The 19,351-nt window shown below is 37.3% G+C and overlaps 1 protein-coding gene across 1 annotated transcript in view; it reads left to right on the forward strand.

Annotated features, from left to right (window-relative positions):
- The window catches only part of RAPH1 (Ras association (RalGDS/AF-6) and pleckstrin homology domains 1), a 90,130-nt gene that overhangs the window by 39,234 nt on the left and 31,545 nt on the right, over nucleotides 1-19,351 (forward strand). The window contains 1 exon segment of the mRNA XM_057411712.1: nucleotides 794-1,308. Within this exon segment, the coding sequence (XP_057267695.1) occupies nucleotides 794-1,308 (515 nt within the window).

Here is a 19,351-nt window from a genome sequence, read left to right on the forward strand (position 1 = left end):
GCTGAAGTGAGAATATTTGCTGAAGGCATTGCTTTCTGGTGGCACAGAATTTTTAGTATCTTAAACCAGTTTCTTTTATAGAACTTGGTATCTGAGAATTGTAGCCTAGTTTTTATACAGAAATAAATATTCTGGGATCTGGGTTTATGAAAGAATGAATTGATGTGTAACTGTTAAATGGGGAAAAAAAAGCATCTTCATGGGGCAGGATGCAGGAATATAGCTACAGAATGCTTTCATAGTAAAAAAAAAAAGTTTTTCTTTGTCTTAAAATAGCTTCCCCTGGTTATAATACAGGAAACTGCAATTTAATGGCTTGAGTAGTTGTATAGTATTTTGTGGGTTTGTGTTTTTTTGTTTTCTGTGGTTTGGGTTTTTTAAGCAGTGTCACATACCTTGCTTTAGCAGAAAATGCTTAGCAAAACACCTACATTTCTTTTGAGAAGTTGAGGCATGATATTATACAAATGTACTTTTAGATTCTGTTCACAGGACAGCAGTTTAGCTTTTCAGGTGTGATCCAAACAGTCCTAGATTTCTTCTGTCAGCAAACGTATTTAATCAAAATAGTTTGTTGATTTTTGGGTTTTTAGTTGCCCTTAGAACAGTCAGGATTAGTAGTGCAAATAAATTTCTGCTTAGCAGTAAGCAGAGGTTTTTGCAATACAGATGGGGAAAAGAAAATACAGCTTCCTGTGTTCCCTTAACCTAACTGTTAAACCTGATAACACAAAGTGAAGCATTTCACAGATGAATCAAGTGACTGCATGTACTGAAATCTTGTTTGTTGCAGAAGCCCTGAATCAGGGGGAGACTGTGGATCTAGATGCTCTCATGGCTGATCTCTGTTCCATAGAGCAGGAGCTCAGCAGTATTGGGTCTCATTCAGCAAACAATGCTGCGGTGAAACGCCTTGCCACAGAATCCAAGGCTTTGAAACCACCTGCTAGCCGAACTTCTGCTAAGCACAGCAGCATGAAAGGATTATCCTCATCTGGTAAGGTGACTAAACCATCACATGCCAATGTATCTTTGGATGACATCACTGCACAGTTAGAGAAGGCCTCTTTGAGCATGGATGAGGCAGCCCAACAGTCTGTTGCAGAAGACACCAAAACAGTAGTTACTGCTCAGCACAGGAGGACAGCATCTGCTGGCACAGTGAGTGATGCTGAGGTGCGCTCAATCAGTAACTCCTCCCGTTCCAGCATAACCTCTGCAGCTTCCAGCATGGATTCCTTGGATATTGATAAAGTGACAAGACCTCAGGAACTGGACTTGACATCACAAGGGCAACCAATCACTGAGGTAGAGTGTCACTAATTCAAGATTTTGGCTTGGTTTGGTTTTGTTTGTTTTTTTTTAAACTCATCTATCCATTGTCCCTCCCCATGCTGACACTCCTAGCTAAATATCTTCAGTGCAGTAGGGTTGATTAAAGATTAAGGCTGTTTTGTTTTGTTTTTTTCTATGGACCTCATCTGCTGTGGCTACTTCTTTCTCTGGTTTTGTTCCTGTGTGCAAGAATCTTTTAAAGATTCTTTTTTTTAACAGCTTTTCCCATCTCTTCCTTCTCTTATGCCAGTCATGGATTTTAATGTTTTATAGTTAATGGGTTTATCCTAAGTAAATCTCATATATTGCTTTTAATTTAAATCTGAGGAGCACACAGCTGTGGAACAGAGAAAGTATAACTGACAAGACTACATTCCTTTTATAGTACACTTCATACACATGAAGCAGCTTAGTGCCTATCTGGAGCTATGCTATGCCAGTAATTTGCTGCTACTTAATATTCTTGTTTAATGTATGACAGGGAGACCTGTTTGAAGCAATGCACAACACAAAAACAACTGGGCTGAGATGCAGCAAGAACAGATGTTCATTTGGTATTTTGGCACCTTGGCATTGCTTAATCAGAGGGGAAACCTTTCAGTAAAACCACAGGCAGTTTGGGAACATTGAAAGTGATGGTGACGTGTGTAAAGAAATGAGAAAAATGTTGTGGTGAATTTACAGAACTGAAACTAGAAGATGTCATGTAGAAATACTCTCAGAAACAGAAATCTGGCCTGTTCTAAAGTCAGTTGTACTAATATGTGTGTTCTCTTTTACGGGAGAAAACTGGAACAAGCAGAGTTTATTCTAATCAATAATTAATATTAATTTGAATTAGCTGTGCTGAAAGCATACCTCTGCCCATCTGCAGCAAAAGTTCATTTGATATAAAGAGTGAATGATGCAGGCTTGTCAGTGTAATGATCAGCTCCACAAGGTCACACTTACATTTAAATCTTTATCTGAAGTGGTAAGAAATGACTAAGTGACAGTTTAGGTAAAATGTCTCTTTGTAGAAAAAATTAGTATTCAGTATTTATTTTAAATTAAATTATCTAAGATTATTATTTTATTGGAGATTTGTATTGAGTGAAGCAAACCAGAGGTATATAGAAATGTGTTCTTTTCTCTTAGCAAAGTTAAAATGCAAACCTTTGCAGTATTGCTGTAGGCCTAAGTGCTGCAACCAGCCTATGACAATCATCAATTATATTGCTGCTTGTCAATCATCTTCTTTCTGTAGTATGACAAGACTTCTTTTGGTGTGGGGCTTTGCTGTTTGTTTTTGGGGTTGTTTTTTTTTCCTGCTATTCATGCTGATATCTCTTCATTTGTTTTGGACTTTTCATGTAGGAAGTTAGGCAATACTTCATTTTTGTCTCTCAGGCTAAAAAGATTCTTCAAGTAATTGCTTCTGTAACTTGCATAGTACAAGAAAAACTTAAATTTTGTATTTCTTAATTTTTGAGAAACGCAGAATGTTGTCTGCAGCTGATTTTGCAGGTCTCCCTCTAGATCTTAGGCCCTCTTACTTCAGGAGTGATATGCTGAGGCATCAGTAAGTTTGCCCATCTTGTCTTCTGTCTCTCCAATTCTTGATGCGGCATGAGTAATCAACAAGCCACCTCTTGCTATTCTAAGGAACTTAATGTTGGTGAATCAAGAGACAGAGGTCAAGAACTTGCTTTGTCTTCACAGGAAGCTAATTTGTGTTGCTGCAAGTGTTGCAGTTGCTTTCTGTGCTCTTAGCCAGTGACTGCAAGGCTCAAAATCACCCCAAAAGCTTTTCTCACAAAGACATGCAAGCACTGCCTTTGTAAACCTGGTGATTGCTTCTCATAAGAATGTGGCTATTGTTTCTCTGCCCAGATAAGTTGATAAGAATGATTCTTTTGGAGGTAACCAGAAAGTGTTGGTAATTTGAGAGCCAAATTCTGCTCTCTAGCAGAAACCTCTACACTCAGTAACAGTGCTGCTTTGTTTTTGCTCTATCCTTTTTCAGTAGGCTGAAGAAAGTGTTAAACTCTGAGAAATTTTCCCCAAGTTTACAGAATTGGTGTTCAGCTGTTCAGTATTAAAACTGTGATGGGATGGGACTTTTTCAGAAAAGGGGAAAAAATCACATTTTTTGAGTTTGTGACAAACTCTGTGGTGGTGGTTTTGAAATTAACTTCACCTTATAAATGGACAAAAACCCAAGGATTCCCCGGTAGAATCATTGAATACAAACAAAGGAGTTTGTTTGCTTTTTCATTCATTTAGTGCCTTAAAACCACTGTTCAGGGGTGTCCTGGGTTCAGCAGTAGCAGTCATTCTTCTCCTTCTTGGTAGCTGGTGCAGTGCTGTGTTTTGACTTTCGGCCTGGGAACAGAGCTGGTAACACTGATGTTTTGGTTTGGCCAAGGACTTTGTGAGCCTCATGCTCTGCCAGGGAGGAGGGGAAGCCGGGAGGAAGCAGAGACAGGACACCTGACCCAAACTGACCAAAGAGGTATTCCATACCACAGCACATCATGCCCAGGATGTAACTGGGAGTTACCCGGAAGGGTATTTCTCTTATCATTATTATTATTGGTGGTAGCAGTAGTGATTTGTGTTATACTTTAGTTACTAAACTGTTCTTATCTCAACCCGTGGGAGTTGCATTCTTTTCTAGTCTCCTCTCTGTCCCTCCTGGAGTTAGGGGGAGGGCAAGAAGGGGGGGAAGTGAGTGAACGAGCTGCCTGACTGGGTTTAAACCATGACAAGGGGTTTACTAATCTTCATGGCTAGGTTGTAAACTGAACCAGCTTTTCCTACTGTGGCTAAATTTCATCCACCCACCCACACAGTTGACTCAGTGGTGCTGTTTCTAATAGAGGACATACCTCTGAGAAAGTAGACTTTGAAGAGGACATAGTGCCCATGTATTAAAACCAAGATTTTTTTTTTTTTTAAATGCAGAAAGTGGCTCTGGCTGTAGCAGATCTGTTGTAAGATTTGTTATTCTCACATAGTGCTTCAAGTTAACTCTTTTCTTTTGCCTGTCTTCCTTGAGACTGTAGTTAAACTGACCTTTAGAATTTTTCTTTGCTGCTATGGCTCTTGCAAAAAAGGTCAGTGATTTGGCAGCTCTGCCCTTTTGACTGACCCTTTCTGTCCTCTCCAGGTAGTATAGGTACTTTAAAAAGTCATCCTTTCTTCTGCAGCTTAAAGGTATGCTCTTCCTCTTGTGATTTGCAGTAAAACAGTAAAATTGAAGACCATTTTGATATGGGGAAATGCTTGTCTGAAAAAGGATATTCAGTATTCTATCTTAGAGAAACAATTCTGCTATGTATTTAAGAGCTTCCTGACCTGGAAATGTAAGGAAATCCTGTAAAAGAACTGCCTTTCAATGAAGTTATGCATAGTTTAGTATACCTTCTGAGTGATAATAGTGACAAATGTCATGAAAAGAGGCTGAAATTCTACAGTCAGCCAAAATGGGAGGGTATGACTTCCCTTTCTTCTCATCCTTCCTTCCCTAAAGCTCTTATATTGTCTCATCTCTTACCCTGCCCCATCTTTGGTACTTAAACACACCAAAACATACCACTTTTATTCTGGGGCTCATTCTATGTTATTTGGGTGAATTGCAAAGGCTCAGAGGAGTCTTGTGTATGCCGATGTTTAGTAGGATTGTAGCCAAGAACTGGAGGCTGGAAGGGACAGCAGGAATGCACTCATTGGTAATAATGGATTATTCAAATCTTTTTGCCTGAGCAGTTGGACAGTCACCTTAGAGTCAAGGTCTTCATCTTTCTCCTAGTGTTCTGTGCTGCAGGAACTTCTGGGACTGAAGATGTATCAGCATCATGACAGATGGTAACACTCTGTTACCTGTAGTCTTATTGGCTTTGTAGTCTCAGGGTCTTGTCTTGGCGGTATTAAGCATGGTCTTGTCTGCATTAATGTTCTCCAGTCTCCTCTAAGCACTGCTGAATAAGAGAAGCTGTTTCCACCCCACCCCAGGCCCCTGTAATTTTTGCTGAATTGAAATTTGTCTTTCACAGAAATATTTTCCAAATCCTTGCTTGAACAGTGTTCTTCCTTAAATTTGTAGGTTATGTTTTGCCTTCTGTGCTTCTAGTTGTGTAATGAGTGGCATACATTTAAATCTTAGTTTTTGCCTGTGGAATACTTTACTTGAATCTAGATTGAATGAGTGATGTAATAGCATGAGATAAAGGTAGGGGAAGTGACAGCTATATGACTAATTTGTCCCGCCACCCACCCATCTTATTTTTTTCCTTCCTCCTTCAGTCCCTCTGCCACCGAGAAATTGTCTTTATTTTCAGTAAGCTTTTCTAGACCAACAGCAGAAGAAAGTAGTAGAGAGAGAACAGTGAGCTGGGCTTATCATGCTCATGTTGCTAGTTATGTCTGAAAGGATCTATTTATGGACAATCGCTGTTACTGTCCTGCATCTACTCACTGAAGAAGTTGCAGAAAAGTTTGAAGTCTGCCATCTGCACAGTACAGCATCTCCTCCCTCCCGGTATGATGGAGTTCTTTGTAATCCAGTTTGCACAGCTGAGAGATTCTGATTTCCATATGAAGACAGAGCATAATTTGGCAGTTGGTAATGCCTCTTCCTCTCTTCTCCTCCCTCCCCCTTGCCCAGCTTTTGCTTAAGTTCATTGTAGTTTTAGGCTGGATATGTGAGAGGTGAAAATCATGACAGGGGACTGCAAGTGCGTTAGAACAACAGGTTCTTTGATTACACTTGGCAGGGGAGGAGGTAGTATATAGTAGATGTTAACATTTCTTTGGGGGAAAACAAAGGAGCTTTGGAGGCATGACACAAAAACAGTTGTAATGTAAGCTAAACACATATAGAGAAATATGTGTTGGTTAATATCTCCAGTGGGATAAAGTGGAAAATTTGAATGGGCATAAGGAAAGACAGTTTGTGTTTCTTAGCAATTTTGCCTTGTTTCTTGTATGGACATGTTGTTGCTAAAATAATACTTGCTATGCAGTGGCATAACACAGAAGCTTTTCTGCCCATTAACGATCATTGTAGGTCATGTTTCATCTGTGATTGCCAAACGTTACATTGTATGAAAATGCAGTTAAATTTCTCTATGCAGAGAAATCAACCTGTAATGTGTATGTATGGTCTTTGGTAGGAAACAGTGTCTTAAAATAGAATTGGATTGCTGAACCTCACGTAGTATTTGTAGGTGATTTAAAGGACAGTTGTAGGCTATTTTAGCTCTTGGAGGAGTAGAGCGTTATTGGCTCTTGTATTTTGGGAGCTTAAAGTTTGAGTAGTTTTCCTTATGTTCCATGCTTTGTGTGGTTAGCAGATCCAAAGGATGTTAGTCTCAGATTTGGGACAGTAGCTGCAGATATACAACAGACAAGACGTAACAGATGTTAGTTTTCTATTTCTTCTAAAGACTCTTAAAAAAAAATTAAATTAATTTCATTTTCTGCCAGTTTTATTATATCCATAGTTTTGTACACAAAGTGTATTCTGGAGAGTTTCCAGTTATCCTTTTCCTAAGTTGAAAACAGTGAATGGAAAGACTTAATTTGAAACAATTAGACAGTCTCTTCCTCTTTTTCTTTTTTCTGATTATTAGTCACTACATATTTTTTAATAAGTCAACAGTAAAGGAAAATTGTGCATATCTTGAAGCACTTTGGCTTTCGGTTTTCTTGGCATAAGAAGTGTGAGCCATCCAGTTTTCAAATGTTCTTGAAATAAATGTAAAATGACTCTTCACTTGCCAGATTTTTGAAGGCTTTCAAAACATCCTCTGAAATAAACATATCAGTTTATAAAATATAAACAATACTTATGTATTTTGGTGATCAAATGTGCTTGGCATTTATCATGAAGTTTATTCATGACAGTAAAACAGTTTTCATCATATGATGCACTAGAACCCAAAGATTACCAATACACTCTTTCCAGTGCTGGCAAAACTGACTAAAAAACTAAATTTGTTCTTCCTCAACATTATACTTATGGAATCTGCAAAGCAAACGACAGAATGGAAGGGTGGGTTATTTTTGCTGTTTCTTTGGGTTTTTTCATCTGGTAAGAATTTTGAATTGGGCTTCAAGAGAGACATTCTAAAAGTTTAATTCACTGCACATACATTGCATAGTAGGTTTTAAAAATTGGTTTGTATAAATTTAAAAAAAGTGAAAGGAAAATGAGAACCTAAACATTATCCATGTATTGGTAAATCTTGTTTCTCCAGTCAGCGTATCCAACTTATTTCATAGCCGTGAATTTAAAAGTCACCCTATGATTTTTATTTTTTTTTTTCACATAAGAGGTCACTAACTAAGGTACAGCAGGAGCCATAAAACATGCAAGAATGTATTTATCTTCTGAGATTGCCTGTCAGCTCTTCCTCACACTGATGAATAAGCTCAAAAGTTTCCTCCCCGGAAGGAGCAGGAAAAATGGACAGTGTGATACATGTCTTATTTGACACAGCTGCCTAGCAAAGCTTGCTATCAACTCAAAAAACAAAATTATACTGTATTTTTTTACCTTATGTATGAACTCTAAAGGCATTGTCTACATTTAAATGCAGTTCTTTCTGGCTGTTCTGTAGTGTTGGATTCTTCTCCAGTAGACGAACAGCTGAACGAGTCAAATTCTGCTATTCAAAATGTATTTATCTGCAGTTAAAATTGCTTCTTCAGAAACTTTCCTGGTAGCCCCTTGCGTGTGGCAGTAGTGAGATGGTTGTCTCCAGCAAAGCTGTACTGTATGTTAGAGTTTGCCTGCGGTGTGCTGCCCTTATTGCATTGTGTTCCTTTAGAGATACAAACACTTGATGGTTTCTATTCTTTAGCTGTTCTGACTTCTTAAGATGAAGGTGTATAGTTCAAGGTTCATCAGCCTTCCCTTTCCAGTTGCAATAAACTTTTGTCTACTACAAGAAAAGAATGTAAGTTGGTGGGAGTCAGCTGAGCTGGTACCCTCTTAAAATTGTTAGACTTCTGTGTGTGTGCGTACATGTGCTGTTACAATTAGTAATGCTAACAGTAGAACAGCTGCTGTTGCTGATGGAAGCTGTCTGCAGTTCAGTGACCTTTTTTATCGTTTTTAGCTTCCCCTCCTACCTCTTTGCATGCATTGATTAGAGAAGTCACTATTGCAGATTTTGACAGTTGTAGAAGACAGTTTGAATTGGGTGCCGAGTATAAATAACCACACTTTAAATCTCACTTGTATTTAATAGGATTTATTGAGGAAAAAATATATTGTTCATACAGGCAAGCTAAGAAAATGGTTGCTCAGAGGTTGGAACTCTTACTAGATTCATCTGAAAGAGACAAAATACCTTAGATCAATGACCAAGCAAATCTAGGCAGCATATGTCTCAGAAGCAGCAGTTTTGGACCAGACCATTAGGCCTGAGTTGAGAAATGAGAATTCTTGCCTTATGATGTTACCAAATTTTGTCAGAAGCACTGCAGAGAGTTGTATGCTTTGATTGCAGTTTCCAGTGAAGATACCACTCTGTAAGTTGTGATTGATTAATGGAGCTTTTAAAGCAGCCAATTTCTTTGTAGATAGACCAGTCCACTTAAAACCAAGACAAGTAAATTCCTTTACTTTTTCGGTATCATTTAATTGACTAGGGAAGAGAAATACTACATCTGTAGGAAATTATCAACAGTTTACTTGTTTGTCCTTACTTCAGGTTGCCAAAAATGTAATTTGTAACAGATGACAAATTAAGAACACAGCAGCTGATTATGAAACATTAAACTCTTAAGAGGAGAAAAGAATTTACACAGCTTTCTTCAGTTGCATACACTTGTAACTTAGAGGATGAAAACTTGGGTTTATCAGGTTTCTAAAGGATTTTAGACCCAAAAAATGAGACTTTATGTTCTGGAGAAACAGCTGAGAACTGTCCTTTTAGCTGTATCTGTTTTGTGCATGCTGGCTTGTGTTTAGTCTGTTACAGTATAATAAAACTTGTCTGCAAATACAAAGAGAAGTCATCATTTTAAGTTAACCAGATTTACAGCCTTGGTTGCAGTTGCCTGTGTTTGACATTTAGTAGTCTCATGTCTGTAAAAGTTCAAGATTTTAGACCAGTCACATCAGTGACATGGTTTGCTTTATGAATGCGAGTTTGAGTTTTTTCGTATGCCTTACCTGCTTTTAAACAAAAGGATAGGTTTGTGACATCATCTCCCCAGCTCTGTATATCCATTCTTTTCTGGTGGTTGATCTTTGGATCATTTGATGTCTACAGTAATTTTTTAGAACTGATTAAGAGTTTAGAAGTCAGCAGACATGTAAGCAAATGTTACTTAATACGGGTACTACTTGGTGTAACAGGCAGCAGCTTCAAACAAAACCGATTAAAGCTATGTGTACTTTTATTGCTTAGGTATCTTAGCTACTGTGATGTCTTGTTTTCTGTGCCTCAGGTAGAGCCCTTCACACAATGAGGTATCTGATACTCTTTCTCAAACTAACACAGTTAACATGAAGTTTGGTGGGGTGTTTTTTTTTCCTTCTTTCAGTCTTCTACTTGATACATCTCTTTGGATAGATCAGACAACCATTTTATGTGAAATTATACTCCATTTTATTTAATTTTTCATATTTGTTTTTTTTTTTTTCTTTTGGGAAAATTCCACTGCTTGAAACCTCTTTCCTGTTCATACTAATTTAGGTCCATGCTGGTGCTGAATTGGGCAGTCTAGCCCCATTTTGTGTTGGCACTAGTGTTTGTGCAGCTGCCTAGTGATTTGGATTAGCTTGTGGTCTCCCTGAAAAATAATCCGTCTGAATTAGTTGTTTGCTGTTCTACTGGACTGCATGGTCACTGCTGTTCACACAAAAAATATGTGAGAGCACAAGGCTGGGGGAAGGTCAGGACTGCCTCTTTCTTGTGGCAGCATAGTCTTAAATCTCTTAAAACCAGTACTGAAACTAAGCTTGAAGTGAAATGGTCTATAGCTTTTGCAATGCTTTCTGTCCTGCTGCATCCCAGGATTTGTGTTCATCAGAGAAGCATCATCACAACTTGACATGGCAAGTGCATGGACTTGAACAGTGGACTATAGAAGAGTGCACGTCATGCACACAGTCCAGCAGTTCCTTAATTTGAAGCATCCACAGACATGTTTCTTAAACTGCAGTGAATTTCAATAGGTTTAGATTGTAGCTGTCAGAGCTGGCATGAAGTTTTAAGTGTCCCTAGAAGTTAAGAAATACTTCCTGTAAAAATACTTTTTTTTTTTTTTTTTTTAAATCATGATTATTTGGGGATTTTTTATTGGGTGTTTTTTAAGTTGCAAAGTTGAACACTTAGTATTAGGAAATTCCAGTTGCCTGCAGAGTTGCACGGGTTCTAGGAAGAGGGTTGGCCACTTGGGAACATAGAGTAATAGCTCCAGATTCTCACTTCCCGTATCTGGCTCCAGTATGCTCTGCAGCAGCCAGGCGTTGCAGTTTCAAGAAGGCTGTTGTAATGTCCCAACATGGACCCAAACACTCTCAAACTTATCCAGTCTTTTTGTTCAAGGTTAGTTGTGTGCAGTCCAGTTGAAGAGCTTTGTGAGACAATGCATCACTGAGTTTTTGTAATTGTGATTGTCCAGTCTTCACTGAGACTTTATGGACTACAGTTTTAATTCTAAAGGCTTATGCCCAGACATATTTGGGTAACTCCCCATGGGAGAGTGCAAAGCAAGTCTACTCCCCCTGCCAGTAGTCTGTTTAATGGTCAGACATGCAGTCTATTTAATGGTCAGACATGCAGTCTATTTAATGGTCAGACATGCAGAGGTTTTTAAAAATACATACACCTTCCTTTCCTCTCTTGGAGATACATTGTCTAATGTAACTGATTAGTAATAATCCTATAACAGTAACCCGTAATGGCAAATTTCTGTCTTATAAGAATTTTGCTAAACTGTGACCACTAAGCAGCTGAAAACACATCTTGTATGTGGAAGTATTGGGCAGCTCCATTATCTAATGCTGCTGCTTCAGTTTCTATTTTCTTTTTCTGAGGTTTTGGTAAGAATAAACAGTAACCCCTTTTCCGTCTGTCGAACTTTAACTGTGAAATTCAGTTACCAAAATTAACATGCCTGAAACAAATACTTCTGTACCTTAGAAGGAAAAGGAGCAAACATTGGATGACACACTAGAAATCTTGGGTACTCTGCTTTTTAGTAGCATAATATTCAATTTTTGATCCCTTAACTTCATACTAGGAAAGTTGTCACTACCATGGGCATTTTGTCCTGAGCCACAAATGTGGTGGGGTTTTTCTTTTTGCTTTATGGGTTTTGTTGTTGTGTCCCAGCCCTTCCCTTACTGAAGATTATGGAAATACAGAAATACTTCATTTCTTTTTAAATGGAGTATGGGAGCACTCAGAGATCGAAAACAGTATGACAAACTGGACAAAGTTAAATCTCTACTAGATGGACATTCTTCTTGTATGTACTTTGTCACCAGAGTATATTATGTATGGAAGAACTGACATGGGAAGCAAATAAGCTTGTGTGAAGTGACAGTATGTTTTTTCTGTTTGTAGTGTTTAGAGAACTTAACTCTCGGTTGTTGGCTTAGTGAGCAAGTGATACTGTGCAAAGAAAATATTACCTGGGTTCATTTTCTGATTTGTTCAACTGCTTTTGTCTGGGGTTATTGACTGGTTCCCGTCTTACTGTGATTGAAAACATACTTGTATCTTATCTCCTCCCTTCCCGTAGAAGAAAGCCTGAATATCTTCTTGTCTTCAAGTCATTGATCATTTGTCTGTAAGAAATTTTGGATGGGGGTTACTGTAACTTCTTAATCTAGTTTTGTTGCCTTTTCTTAATCGTCATCGCTGCTTCTTTTTTCCCTCTTCTGAGTGGTAATAAAGCCTTTCTTTCTCCTCTGTCCCTTTCCTCTCTTCCCCTTTTGCATCCTTCCTTTCCAATTTTCCTACATTTTTACTGTTTCTGTGGGACATTCCATCAATCATCCAAGCATCCCATAAACTTTCCAGAAGAGGAAGCTGAACTGACTCCTGTAAGTTGTTACAACATGTTTATATGGCTTCTGTTAATGTCAACAGTTATGTCAATGTGTCTGCAACAAAAAATCACATTAGTTTAATTTGTTAGTATCCCAACAGTGCAGTAAGGTAACCATGTATATAATTAAACTTCTTAAGTTGATCATTGACTGTCAATTGGGCAAGACTACTTAAAATACACTTTTTTTTTATGAAGCATGATTGCTTTTGGCTGTCATAGTACCATAGAACAGACTCATAGGTTCGCTGAGATTGGAAAAGACCTTTAAGATTGAATCCAACTGTTAACCTAGCACTGCCAAGTCCATCACTAAACCACATCCCCAACTGCTACATCCACATGTAATTTAAATACCTTCAGGGATGGTGACTTCCGTAGGTGGCCTGTTCCAGTGCCTGAAAGCCTTTTCAGTAAACAGTTTTTTCCGAATATCCAGTCTAAACCTCTCCTGGCGTAACTTGAGGCCATTTCCTCTTATCCTATCACTTCTTACTTGGGAGAAGAGATGGAACCAACCTCACTGCAGCCTCCTTTCAGGTAGTTGTAGAGAGTGATGAGATCACCCCTGAGCCTCCTTTTCTTCAGACAAAACAACCCCGATTGCAAAAGAAAGCAGAAAATTGATATTTTTTTATTAGATGTTCATCACTTCATATTGCTTGCTTTTATATTTACTATATGAATAGATAATCTCAGAGTTAGCAAAGAAAATATCAGTTCTCCTTTCCCGATTTGTCTCCCTTTGGAAAAAGTTACAAAGAAAAAATTATATTTTTTAATTCTCACGGTGTCTTTTGAAAATAGTTCTAATTCTTTAAGCTGGTGTCTAAAGAATTCGATGTACTGATATAGTTGAAATGAAAGTAGTTATCTTTTCAACAGAGTTTGCAAGCATACAGCTGTCTATTGAACACTGTTTCCTCAGTTTCCCTCATTTTAGTTAGTTTCTTAGGGGTAGTAGGGGGCTTTTAAAAAAGATGTTTGTAGTGTTTCTCGACTAGTTTTCATATTAAATCCAGATTAATGGTACAAGAGTGCCACCAGCTGGTTTAATTAGATGTGTGTAATAATGTTTAATCGTTGAGAGTTTTGCAAGAAATGTGGCAAGATACTTATGTATGCAAGTTCACAGTGTCTTGTCATTGTTTTTCAGGAGAGTTTTTTGGTGAGCTGAGGTAAATTATTCTGTTGTATGTACCTTGGGTAAATGATGTCTTTGAACCTACAGATAATATTTAATTAAAAAGAAAGTTTTTTTTATGTAACATGTTTAACATAGAACAATAAGATGTAATACCTTAGAACATGGCCAGGTCATCTTTTTCTTACACTTCCCACCCAGTTTTTGTTCGTTATTTGTAAATGGGCAGTGTAAAGAATATATTTGGCACCTTTAATATAGTATTGTACTGTTTTAAACCCTGTATGTATATTCTGAGCCTTTACCTTAAAATTAGTCTCTTAGCAGTGACATTGAATCTTTCTAGACTTCTGTACTAATGGATAATTAGGTGTGTAACAAGAAAATGGATCGGTGTTCAATATGAACATATGTAATTGTCAAGGTTTTGCAAAAATGTGCAAATAGAATTGAAAAAATGAAGCAATGAGGTGATGTGTATATATAGCATGTTAGCTGTGAACTGATGGCTTGCTACAGTTGCAAGGGGGGTTGCAGTGCCTACATTCTTCAGAACCTAGAACTAGAACCTAGTTTATCATCTTTTCTAAAAGGATTTTCTTAAAAGTGCACCCATCAGTTACTGTCTGCAAAAAATAACGCTGATGTGCCTAATAATTCAGTGTTAACTTAGAAAACATTTTAGGTTCCTTTGGTTTTTTGAAACTGGCTTTCATCCTAAGGCCTCAGAACTTCAAGAATTAAAACAATCTACTGAACTTTTCATAAAGGATCTGACAATGATAATAGGGGAGAAAATCTTGAGCTTTTGAGGGTTACTTGCTTAGTATACTGCAGCCAATTATATGCTTAAAGTCTGAAAGGTATTTTCATTTTTCTGCTAGTCCATCTGTTCTGTCATGTTTAGCAAACATGTTTTGTAGATGTAGGGTTGGTGATGGGTATAAAAATGTTTCAGCATTGACAAAACTTTGACATAAGCAGCTACTTTGTATTTAAGAGGAGTATTGTTTGAGTTCTCTGAAAATGCTGTGAAATGCAATATTCAACATCTAGTCCATGAACTTGTGGTATTTAGGCCCAAAGATAATAGATGTTACATTCCTGTCTTCAAAGAAAGGATATAGGAAATCTTTGAAGTTCAAAATGTAATTTGGAGCAAGGTTATATTCTATGATTTCATAAATATTAAACCTAGTGGTCTTTCCTGAATGAACTACATGAAAACCTCACATCATCTAGAACTTTTAAATGCTAATTTTTCTCAAATCTAGTTTTTGGCATTGTCATTATCCATACCAGCTGAAGTTTGTTATGGAGACATTAGTAGACTTATTTGTATGCTTTTCTGTTCTGATATTTTGATAATTGTATCCCATTTTTTAATGTAAAAATGTTTGTGTACTGTCTGCTATTGTGCACAGCCCTTTTGTCATCCCTTGAGAAAGGTATACATTTTATTTTATAGAACATTAATGTTGTGATCAGCATATCTCTATTAGTATTTTGAGGATTTTTTTAATTATTATTTTAATATCAGTAGTTTTCAGTGTGACTTGGAATAATTGCTGCTGGGAGTTAAGTTAGAAAATAGTCCAAACCAGTCATCATTGCAATGTCTGCTTATACTTCTTGTACAAAATGAGTTAAAAACATTATTTTCCTATGTTTTGATAGCTTTCTCTACTTTTATTTTTTTATTTTTTTTTTTTTCTCTATCCAGGTCCTTTGAACTAAACTGAGTATCTGAAACTTAGTTCAAAGTCTGTTCTGTTCAAAGACAGTTCAAAGGAAGCACTAAACCATAACTAAATAGCTTTTTATGTATTGTATAAAAATTGTCCTTTAAAAGAAGTGATTTTGGAATAAAAAGAAGTCACAAGCATGTTCAATAGCTGATGATAGGCTTCATATTTGCCTTTTTTAGGGAAGGAAGTATATCTCCTGAAGGTTATAAAGAAGAAAAGATAGTGAGGTCCAGTCTCCAGCACAGTTAGTGTTAGCACCTGTCCGGGGTTACTGGTCTAAAGTTTTGCAGCACAGTTTATACTGAAAGATTCTTCACAATTTCTGAGGAAATGCAAATTACATGATTTGATGATATGGTAAGGAGAGGAAAAAAAGCTATCCTATAGATTAAAAATACAATTTTAGAATCCTTCTTGTATAGAAGTAAAGGATTACAGCTAGCTTTGGACTGTGTCCATGTTATATACTGTCTGTGTCTGCACCCTTAGTTAAGTGCTAGCCTAGAAATATGTGATCTCTTAAAGAAGCGGGTAAATGAATTATGCGTCACGTCATTGTCTTTGTGTATATTCATGTATAATAAGCCACATTGAGTATTTCAGTGAATGCAGCAATTAGTCTTCCAACACTGTTAGAACAGAGCTCTCATGGAACTTCATGCTTAGTGTGAAGAACTGCACGTTTTCACCTTCTCTGAAGCTTTTGTCATATTTTGATGCTTCTGTGATGTTTCAAACCTTCCAAGGATATTTTAATATTCCAGTTGCAAGACAATTAAAAAAAATTAAACTGAAAATGCCCATTATGAGAAATGATGGCCTTGTACTGTGTAAGCAGTAAGCTTACTGCAACAGGAGAGAACCAGTGCATGGTGTTGGGGGCTTGTAGAGATTGGGGCATACTACTTTGTGAATTGGAATTGGTTTTATATCCTGAATGAACCTAAAACTGCACTGGGGAAGAGGTTTCTTTGTTGACAAGGCGTGAGTTCTTGTGATGGGAGCAGATGTAAGGAGAGCAGATGCTTTTCATAGTGGAAGACTAGAAATGTCTATCTAGGACTAAAAACGTTTTGGTTTCCTAATTTCTTTGGTATTATTTTTAGTTATAATATAAGGAAGCAAAGTAGGTTAATTTATTTGGAAGGATAAGGCATTTATACCGTCAGAGCTTTGATACATATTTGAAGTCCAGAAGTAGAGAGGAAGAGTGGGCTATTTAGATCCTCTGTGTGGTCCAATGTGATTGTACAGTCTTAAGAAAAAAATAACAAAATATTTATCTTTTCCTAAACAATGGAGTATTCCTAGGAGACTGTCTTAAAAAGCAGCATCTGTTCACCTCAAAGCTTGATGTTTGAGTTGAAGTCTTCCCTTTGAAACAGATTAAATGCTTTCAAACTGTGGATTGTGAGAGAGTAACACATTTTTGTTCTAAAATGAAATCTAATTTTTTCTATCTCTAATGGTTTGTGCAGGTGTAATAGTTTTAAAAAAAGTTATGTGCACATAGTTGTTGCTTAGCCAACCTATAATTCCTAGAACTTGGCCTTTCCTGTTTCTCTGCTACTTCTGCTCATTCTAACTTTTGGATATCTGCAATACTGCAGAATGGGTTATGCAGTAGGAAGGAGCCATGCACTAAAGGTGCCTGAAGAAGTGTTGCCTTCCTGTTTCTAGACATGTTTCCAGCTCAAATTCACATAGGTAGGTGTTTCGCATTTTACTAGCCAATGCCTGTTCCTATGAAACACCTATTAAATTCTTGATTTCCAGATTAGCTTTCCTGTGGTTATCTGCTTTTATATTTTGCTGCAGATCTGGAAAGTGATATTGGCAAAGTCCCCAGTGGTTATTATTTTGTAAGAACTGTATGGCATTCCCATTTCTGGATAGAATTAAAGTTCCTTAGTGGAGGTGCAAGATGGCAATAGCCAAAATGACCAATGGTAGGTAGAAGGTTAAACTACCTACCTTGAGCTGCTCTGTTAGAAGAAATGTTCTCCAGCAAGTAGTATTTAAGTAGAAAAGGAGAAAATCAGTATCCCCTCTTTATACTGACATTATTGTTGACTGATGGAGCACTAAGGGGAGAAAGTGGCTAAACCCTAAGGAAGAGGCTACAAATGTACATTATAATGTTCTTTCTACTGCAGTGCTCCATTCACCAAAAAGAAAAGTGATCCATATTAGTTAAAGTCCAAGATGTCTGACAAGAACTCTATCAAGAAGCTCTTTAAAAAAAAACTGTTTGAACTTATCTTTGGAGTTTTTACTTTTTTTTTTTTTTTTTTAGCTTTGGACAGAGCCAACCAATTTATTCCAGAAGGCCAGTAGTAGTATGTGGTAATGAGACCATTCTAGACTGACTTTGTGGAAGTTTGAGCTTCTGTTTAGGAAAGGAAACCACTCAGAGTAAAAAGGCACATAACAGAAATCATAAAAAAAATGATCAGTCTGCCTTCAAGTTAACCTAAGATGTATTATTGACCAGCAGTGTTAGCATCACCTCAGGCTGAGTAAATGAACTGTTGTTTACATGATAGCCACTCTTAAGTGTCATTGAAGATGCTGGAAGTCCTGTCTATATAGAAAAAGCAGAATGTATTAGTTCATCAGTCCCTAATGATATGGTTATATATGGTAGGAAGTTTAATCTGAGAATTCTGTGTGACTGTAAACAATGCATGAAATCTTTTAATTGTACCAGGTCCTGCATCAGAAAGCTCTCATTGCTGTGTGCTTGAGGTGTTACTAGGCAGCACTGCTGTGCTTCTAAAACATACCATGTAGACATAGATGGTAATTAATCTGCAGACAGCAAAATCTGTGTTCAGTCTGTAGCATAACCTGTGTCTATGCTAGTGGCTAAGTAGCAGATGGAGCTTGAGTAGAGTCTTAGGTTTTACTTCAGATGCTGTGCATTATCTTTGAGGTGTAACATTTAAAGCCTTCTAGAGATCTGTAGTTACTCATCCCAGCATGTGGCAGTTGCACCAAGTATATTCGCCCTGCAGGAACTGTATTCACTAAACTATTTGATACTGCCTTGCATGAAGTCGTGGGCATGGTCCCTTCATTTTTTTTCAGGAGACTATACCTTATTGTGTCTCTGAAGAAGAAATGGGGATTCTGTGCTGCTAATTGTAGGCTGCTCAGTTGTCATGCTTGTCCTTTGTAGCATTGGGCCAGTTGACAGAAATAAGGCTGACACAGATACAGCCACATTGGACCGAATTCGCAGTACAGCGGTACACAGGAGATACACTTAATGCTCCTGTTAAGTGCCACAGTATTGTAGTCTAATTTCCTCAGCAGACTTGTGACTATGTGGTTCTGCAAATGTGGAATGATGGTTTTGTTGCTCCTCTGTAGCAGATCCTGAAGAAGATGATCGCTGTTAACTGTCATTAAATGATTTTTGCCTTTTGAGAGGTCCTTCTCTACTGGTTGCTACCGCTTTTGCTTCCCCTTTTTATACAGATTAAAATATATTTTCTGCTAATTTATCTTCCAAGCGAAATACCGGGATTTGTGCCCAACTTTTTGGATTACATAATTTGGACTGTATAAAAGAAGGAGACTTAAGTCTTTAAAAAAAAAAATCAGATTATTATTATGGTAATGTCTGGGTTGTTTTTTTTCTTCAACTATGGAAACAGCAACCACTGTAAAAAGTGTGAAACCAGTTCTTTCTCTCCAGGATGACCAGTTTTTAGTGGCTTTATGTTTGTGTAACACAAGTAGAATGTTCTGTTTTAGAAGACTGGACAGGATTTTGAAAAGCATTGCAAGTGCATGTTTCCTTAGAGTTCTAAATGTCTTTAAAAATGAGTTGTCTCTTGCAGAAAAGAAACCAGTAGCAGGTAAGCAAAAGTTTTCTTAATTCTATTGTGTGACCTTTTCTACAGGGGAAGATTAAAATAGTGCATTTATACTAGTGTGTTAGGCTCATAATATTTGGGAATGTTCACATTTTTATGGGAGGGGGATAAAGTGATGGCGTAGGTTTTTTTCTTTAAACTCTATCTTCTGTAATCAAGGCACTATGAAATTACTATACTGG

Source organism: Pezoporus wallicus, unplaced genomic scaffold (genome assembly GCF_028554395.1).
Source record: "Pezoporus wallicus isolate ANWC-B61680 ecotype Strahan unplaced genomic scaffold, APGP_CSIRO_Pwel_v1 contig_6732, whole genome shotgun sequence".
NCBI classification, from domain to species: Eukaryota; Metazoa; Chordata; class Aves; order Psittaciformes; family Psittacidae; genus Pezoporus; species Pezoporus wallicus.